This window comes from Lathyrus oleraceus, chromosome 2 (assembly GCF_024323335.1).
Source record: "Lathyrus oleraceus cultivar Zhongwan6 chromosome 2, CAAS_Psat_ZW6_1.0, whole genome shotgun sequence".
Classification (NCBI taxonomy): domain Eukaryota; kingdom Viridiplantae; phylum Streptophyta; class Magnoliopsida; order Fabales; family Fabaceae; genus Lathyrus; species Lathyrus oleraceus.
Genome location: NC_066580.1, coordinates 257218905 through 257226237, shown reverse-complemented (window position 1 = coordinate 257226237; position 7333 = coordinate 257218905). Strand labels below are relative to the sequence as shown.

At 35.6% G+C, this 7333-nt stretch overlaps 1 protein-coding gene across 1 annotated transcript; it reads left to right on the top strand.

The window, feature by feature from the left end:
• Positions 1-2990: 2990 nt before the first annotated feature.
• LOC127122797 (uncharacterized mitochondrial protein AtMg00860-like) lies at positions 2991-3605 on the top strand. The gene has a single exon (XM_051053083.1). The coding sequence runs from the start codon at positions 2991-2993 to the stop codon at positions 3603-3605; it is 615 nt and encodes a 204-aa protein (XP_050909040.1).
• The last annotated feature ends 3728 nt before the right edge of the window (positions 3606-7333 follow it).

Sequence of the window (7333 nt, the reverse complement as noted above, 5' to 3'; positions counted from 1 at the left end):
TTTAGGGATTGATATAGTATATAGATCCAGATTATATGAATATAAATAATGATTATGACTATATTTAAAACAATAAAATATTATGGTGATTATTTCATGGATGTTTTTGGGGTAAGAGAAGATGAAAATCATGCTGGAAATTTCAGAAAAGCATCAACCTTTTAGTAACACATTCGTGCACGGTTTTGATCATTATTTTCAACTCGTAAATCTTTTATGATGGAGTATGAAGCGTTGGGTAGCTGAAACAGAGGGTTATAACTATATCTCATGGGTAAAATATTTTTGGTGATGATTTCATGGCCGTTTTTAGGGTTGGCGAAGATGAAAATCGTGTTGTAAATTTCAAACAACAACTTTTTGGTAACGCCTTCGTGTCCAGTTTTGATAATAACTTTCAACTCGTACATCTTTTTGGGACGGGGTTTGAAGCATTTGGTAGTAGAAGCAGAGGACTATAACATTGTTTCAAGGATAAAATATTTTTAATGATTTTATAAGAGGTTGGTAGCAGGTGGGAAAGAAGTGTATGATGTGACGAATATGGGCGAGGTCCGTATTGACAAATTATTTGATGTGTTATGAATGATTGGGATGTTGTGTTTTATTATATTGGTGGTAGTCCATAAGGGTGGATTACATTATGCATGATTGCAATTGTGTGATTGATTATTGATCACTAAATATAATTACAATTGTTGTGTTAATTACATTATTATATATTGGTGGTAGTCCAGAAAGGTGGATTAAGTTATGCATGGTTGCAATTGTATGATCAATTATGGATCACTAAATATTATTATAATTGTTGTGTTAATTGCAATATTACTATTCCATATATTCATTATTGATATGTTAAAGGAGATAAGTCATAGGTCCATAGGGGGACGAAAGACTTATCCGAAACTCATAATGGGGAGTTCGGGATTCTGAAGGGGGTATCGAGTTCAAAAGAAGAACCAAATGTTGAATTGGTACCACATGTATATGGGTCGTTGTTGTTGTCGTGATTCGTATAACATGAATGAAATATATGCGTGAAATATGACTATGTGTGATGATGGTGTTATTGTATGTGATGTTGATGATAATTTGGGCATGAAAATGTGATATGTTATTGTGCATGATTGTGTAGATGTTATACTCTATTTTAAATTCTATGTTGTTATTATTAAAATGAATTCTCATCCCTTTTGTTTAAATATTTCCTTTACATGGGCATCATGCAGATACTCGAGAGTAGAGACACTTTTGTGAGTGGAAGTTAGCTCCTGGAGCTAGTTCTTTTAGTTTATTCGTGTTAGTTTTGGTTATGCTTTGATATGTAACACTGGGGAGAGAATTATTTATTTTACGTTGAAATTTCCCGAGAGATAATGCATGCTCTCGAATTTGTTATGTTTTGGTTTGATAGCACTTGGAGAAGACTCGCGAGTTTGTGATTTTAATTTTGTTATGAAAATTATTATGAGATTTTAAAGTGGTATGTTTTTTTATTAAGATGAGTCGGATGTCGTATAAACATCCTAAGTGAAAATGTATACAGTAAAATGTTTTGTTGTAACCCGTGTTATGGAGCAGGTTATGATTGTTGTGAGTGACACCCTATGTGATTGTATTGTGTTAACTAAATTATTTGATAATTACTCGTGGGTTTTTAGGATGTTACATAGTGGTATCAGAGATGGTCGGTCCTTCCGTCCAGGTTGTTTAATTATGTTTGTTCCCTAGTATGCAACATGTGTGTAAAAACATTGTCGATGCTTGTTTTGTTTTCCATTTTCAGGTGGGAAATGAAATAAGTGGGGGAGAAACGTCTTCTTCTCTTAGATGTTCCTACTGTAAAGAGCTTTGGACATCATGTGATGCATACGAGAGTGCAATGTTGGCTAGTTCAACTGTTTTGAGAATGTTGTTATTTTCCTGAACCCGAAGAGAGGTCGGATTCGAGGATGGTGTCAATTAGAAAAATGGTGTGATCCTTGAGGGAAGACAATCAAGTGTTCTCGTTGTTCGATTCCTTGTGAGGGGGTAGGCGATGTCTTGGCTAGAGATGACTCAGTGGTGTGTAGAGTATCTTGACGTGTTTCCTAAGGATGTGTATGGTCTGTCTTTCGTTGGAAGTTGTTGTTATTCCTAGAATGAATTTGTTAGAGTTAAAGCAAGTGTTTACCAATTGTTTTGATAAGTCGATGCAATTTCTTGAATCTAAAGAGGATGTGGATTCGAGATTCCTGTTTGTTGGTCCAATTAGGATGTCTTGAGGGAAACCAATCATGTATTATTGAGATTTACTTCTTGGAGAGTGAGGAGAAAAATGACGGCTAGTGATACGCAAGTGGTGTATGATTCTTGGTGTTTTCCTGAATATATTTACGAATTTCCTCCAGAGCGTGAATATGAGTTTGATAGAGGAGAAAAATTGATGTTTGTATGTGCTAAGCAAGAGAGAGAGAGAGAGAGATAAAGAGAGAGTCTGTGAAGGATGGGGTGCAAGTGTTTGTGATTTTAGCTTCGTTGGTAGCCAAAGGCAAGGGAGTAGTTCGTGATATTCCGACAATGTGTGAATTTTCGAGAGTGTTTCTTGAAGACATCAATGATTTTCCACCACAACAAGATATTGAGTTTACTATTGACTTGGTACCCGACACTAGTCATGTTTTTATGGCTCTGTACAAAATGTATGCTTCTAAGTTGAGTGGGTTGAAGAAGCAGTTGGAAGAGTTACTTGAGAAGAGATTTGTTAGACCAAGTATTTCTCTTTGGAGTGTACCAATATTGTTATTAAAGAAGAAGGATGGTAGCATGATGTTGTATGTTGACTATCGACAATTGAACAAGGTAATGATTAAGAATAAATATCCTCTCTCAAGAATCGATGATTTGATGGATCAATTAGTTGGTGCTCATATTTTTAGTAAAAATGATTTACGGTCGGGTTACCATCAAATTCGAGTGAAACAAAAGATATTTTGAAGACTGAGTTTAGAATGAGATATGGTCACTATGAGTATTTTATGGTGTCGTTTGGCGTGGCCAATGCGCCAGGTGTGTTTATGCAATATATGAATAGGACTTTTCGTCAGTATTTGGATACGTTCGTGGTGGTATTCATTAACGACATTCTAATTTATTCGAAGACTGATGAAGAGTATGTTGGGCATCTGAGGATTGTGTTAGAGTTATTGAAAGAGAAACAAGTATATGCTAAGCTATCTAAGTGCGAGTTTTGGTTAAGAGGAGTGAGTTTTCTTGGCCACGTAACTTTTAATGGTGGTATTGGGTTTGATCCTTCGAAGGGTGATAATGTGTTACAATGGGAGACTTCAAAGTTTTCTACAGAGATTAGAAGATTCCTTGGGTTATCTGGTTATTGTCGTAGATTCATAGAAGGTTTTTCAAAGTTGGCAATTTCTTTGACTCAGTTAGCTCGAAAGGGTCAAGCGTATGTGTGGGATGTTGCTTGTGAAGTGAGTTTTATAGAAATTAAGAAAAAGTTAATGACTGTTGTAACTTTGATTCTTCCAAGTAGAACCAAACCTTTTGTTGTGTATTGTGATGCTTCCAAGATGGGTCAAGGTGGTGCATTGATGCATAATGGATAAGTTGTGGCTTACGCATCAAGAAAACTTAGAGCTCATGAGAAGAATTATCCTACACATGACTTAGAGTTGGCCATCGTTGTGTTCGCACTTAAAATTTGGAGACATTATCTGTTCGGCTCTAGATTTGAAGTGTCCAGTGATTATAATAGCTTGAAGTACTTATTCGATCGTAATTAGTTAAATATGAGGTAGAGGAGGTGGCTTGAATTGTTAAAGGATTATGATTTCTGTTTGAATTACCATCCTGGTAAAGCCAGTGTAATGGATAACGCACTGAGTCAGAAGACGTTGCATATGTTGACATTAATGGCTAGAGAGTTAGAGCTAATCGAAGAATTCAGAGATTTGAGTTTGGTTTGTGAAGTCACGCTGCAGAGTGTGAATCTAGGTATGTTAAAGAATACTAGTGTTATTTTGGAAGAGATTAGAGAAAGTCATAGGACTGATTTGGAATTTGTAGATCGTTTGGCTTTAATCAATCAAGGTCGAGGTGGTGATTTCAAGATTGATGATAATGGTGTCATAAAACATTGTGACAGAACCTGTGTTCCTGATGTGCCTGAACTCAAGAAGAGTATTCTTAAAGAAGGACACTAAAGTGGTCTGAGTATTCACCCGGGTGCTACAAAATGTATCAGGATATAAGAAATATCTTTTAGTGACCTGGAATGAAGAAAGAGATTGCAAAGTTTGTGTATGCGTGTCTGACTTACTAGAAGTTAAAGATTGAGTATCAAAAGTCGTTATGTTTGATGCAATCGTTGTCTAATCCTGAGTGGAAATGGGATAACATTTCAATGGATTTTTTGTCTAGATTATAGAGGACTATGAAAAATTGTGATACTATTTGGGTAATTATAGATAGGTTGACGAAGTCTGCTCATTTTATTCTGATGAGGCTAGATTATCCAATGGAGAGGTTAGGGAAGATGGATATCGAGGTATTGTCATTTTTCACGATATTCTATCCAGTATTGTATATGATAGAGATTTGAGGTTTACATTGAGGTTTTGGGAGAGTTTGCAGATGGCTTTGGGTATGAAGTTGCATATGAGTTCTGCTTATCATCCGCAGACAAATGGTTAGACTGATTGGACTATTCAATCGCTAGAGGACTTGTTGAGGGCTTATGTACTTGAACAAGGAGGTGCTTAGGATAGTTTTTTTACTTTTGCTTGAGTTTACATACAATAATAGTTTCCATTCGAGTATTGGAATCACACTGTTTGAGGCATTGTATCTTAGAAGGTGTATGACACTTTTGTGTTGGTAGGAGTCAGTAGAGGGTGATGCGATTGGACCTGAGATTATCCAACAAGCCACAAAGAAGATCAAAGTGATTCAGTAGAAGATGTTAGTTTCTCAGAGTCGCCAAAAGAGTTATCATGATAGACATAGGAAAATACTTGAGTTCCAAGAGGGATATCATGTGTTTATGAGGGTTACTCTGGTAACAAGTGTTGGTCGAGCTTTAAAGTCTCGAAAGCTCACTTCGCGTTTCATCGGTCCTTACCAGATTTTGCAAAGAATAGGAGAAGTGTCATATCAGATTGCTTTACCACCGTTGCTTGCTAATCTTCATGATGTGTTTCATATGTGTCAATCGAGGAGGTACATTCTGGATCCGTCTCATGTGATCCAAGTTGATGATATGCAAGTGAGAGATAACCAAACTGTTGAGGCATCACCCATGCGGATAGAGGATCGAGAAGTGAAGCAGTTGAGTGGTAAGGAGATTACCTTGGTGAAGGTAGCTTGGGGAAGACCATCTGCTGGAAATGTAACTTGGGAGCTTAAGAGCCAGATGATGGATTCGTATCTAAATTTGTTCACTAAAGGTAATTCCCGAGGGCAAAAATTCTTTATGTGGGGGAGAGTTGTAACACCCTGTTTTTCTAGAAATTATTTATATTTATTAATTATAAATTTATGTGTGTACCTAATTATTATTTGTGTGATTATTGAGATGTGTTAGACCCTTAGGTAGAGAGTGTGATGAGTAATTAGAGGTTGGTAGATTTATTTAGAATTATTTAATTTATTAAAATAATGCTTTAGTGTTTTTATTTAAATAAAATAAAATAAAAGGAAATAATAAGTTTCGGGGTGGAAAGTGTGAATTATGGAGAATTAAAATAAATAATGTAAGTTAGTAATAAGTTGGACCTTAGTGGAATATTAGAAAGATAGAAATTAGTTTTTTGATTTATGAGGAGAAAAGTGAGGTGGAACTTTTGGAATTTGAGAAAAAGAGGCAATAGAAGAGAAAAGTAAGGAAAACCTAAGGAGAACTCTAGGAAGAGAAGCGAAAACCAAAAGCTTGAATTTTTCTTGAGTTACAAGGAAAGGATGAGAATTTGGTTCAATAATAGGGATATGAATGGAAGGGTAGAGGAAAGTTTAATTCTTTTTGGATTGATGTTGAATGTTGATATTTGTTGAATGAAATTTATGTTCTAAAGTGTTCTAAATTGATGTTGATTCCATTCACAATTGATCATTGTGTTTTGGTTATGTCATTTGGATTTTCATTTTGTACATTCATCTTCATCCCTTTTCTTCTTCTTTTTCTTTTGACCAATGAGTTAACGATTTGTGGTTAGCCTTGACATATGAGAGGCTTAACCTTCTTTGATCCAAATCAAATTCAACTTGATCAAAGATCAAGTGAATTGCTTTGTGTCCAAGATAGGTTGCTTCTTGGTCAAGCAAAAAACCTAAAATCCATACAAGGTCATTCTTCTTTTCTTTTGGCATGACAAGTTTTAGGAGCTTGGCTTACTAGTCATGATCTCTAACTTGTGTTTATTTGCCTATAATTTTATTGACCGGCCTCAGATAGGTGTGACTACTACATTAGTCCACTTACGATTGCTTAACACAGCCCTAAATTGCCTTATGGCACACTAACATTAACTACTAACACTAACTTTAATTCAAGCCTTTAATTCTTGCAATTTACTTTAATGCAATTTAATTTCTTGCTCATTTATTCATATTGCCTTTTCATTTGCTCATTTGAGCTCATGTTTATGTTTATGCCATTTTCCTTTTGCTCCCTTGAGCACATTATTGTGTAAATATATTGTTGCTTTGTGTTTGTTTTTTGTGATTGTTTGTGTGAACCCAATGCAAAAAGGAGAAAGGACTTAGAATTAGGACTTCACCTATGCTTAATAGAGTTCAAGAGCAACTAGGCCTCATGCCTTTAGAATGCTAAAATTGATTGAAGAGAAACTAGGCCTCATGCCTTTAGAATGCTTAATCTTGAAGTCGACTTGAAAGGATCTCTAATCTAAACTCACTCTTTGTCCATTCCTCTTATTGCATTGTGAACTTTTTGATTGTTTGCTATTGTGTGATAGGGATTCCAAACTTGAGATAGTTAGAAGGACCATTGTCATGAGCATCCAAGTTAAGAGAGACAAGCCAAATGGAGATCCTAGGAGCTTGGTTGAATATTTGTTTGATTACTTGAGTTAACTGCTAAGTCCAAAGGAAAGGAACATCTTGAATCATCTTTATGATCTCAAGGAAGGAACTCCAAGGGTTTTATCTCTTCTCTCATCTTTGCATGTTTAGGACTAGCCCTTTTCTTCTTCTCTCCACTCTAACCCAAGCCAAACTCATTTTGTGCAAACATTGACATTGTTTTCAAAACTAGAAACCTAGGCCATATGCCTTTGATTTTTTCAAACTCTTTTCATTAATACTTATGTTGAATGAA

What these genes read in the sequence shown, in the direction of transcription:
- LOC127122797 (XM_051053083.1), top strand. Translation starts at nt 2,991, where the DNA reads ATGAGATATGGTCACTATGAGTATTTTATGGTGTCGTTTGGCGTGGCC.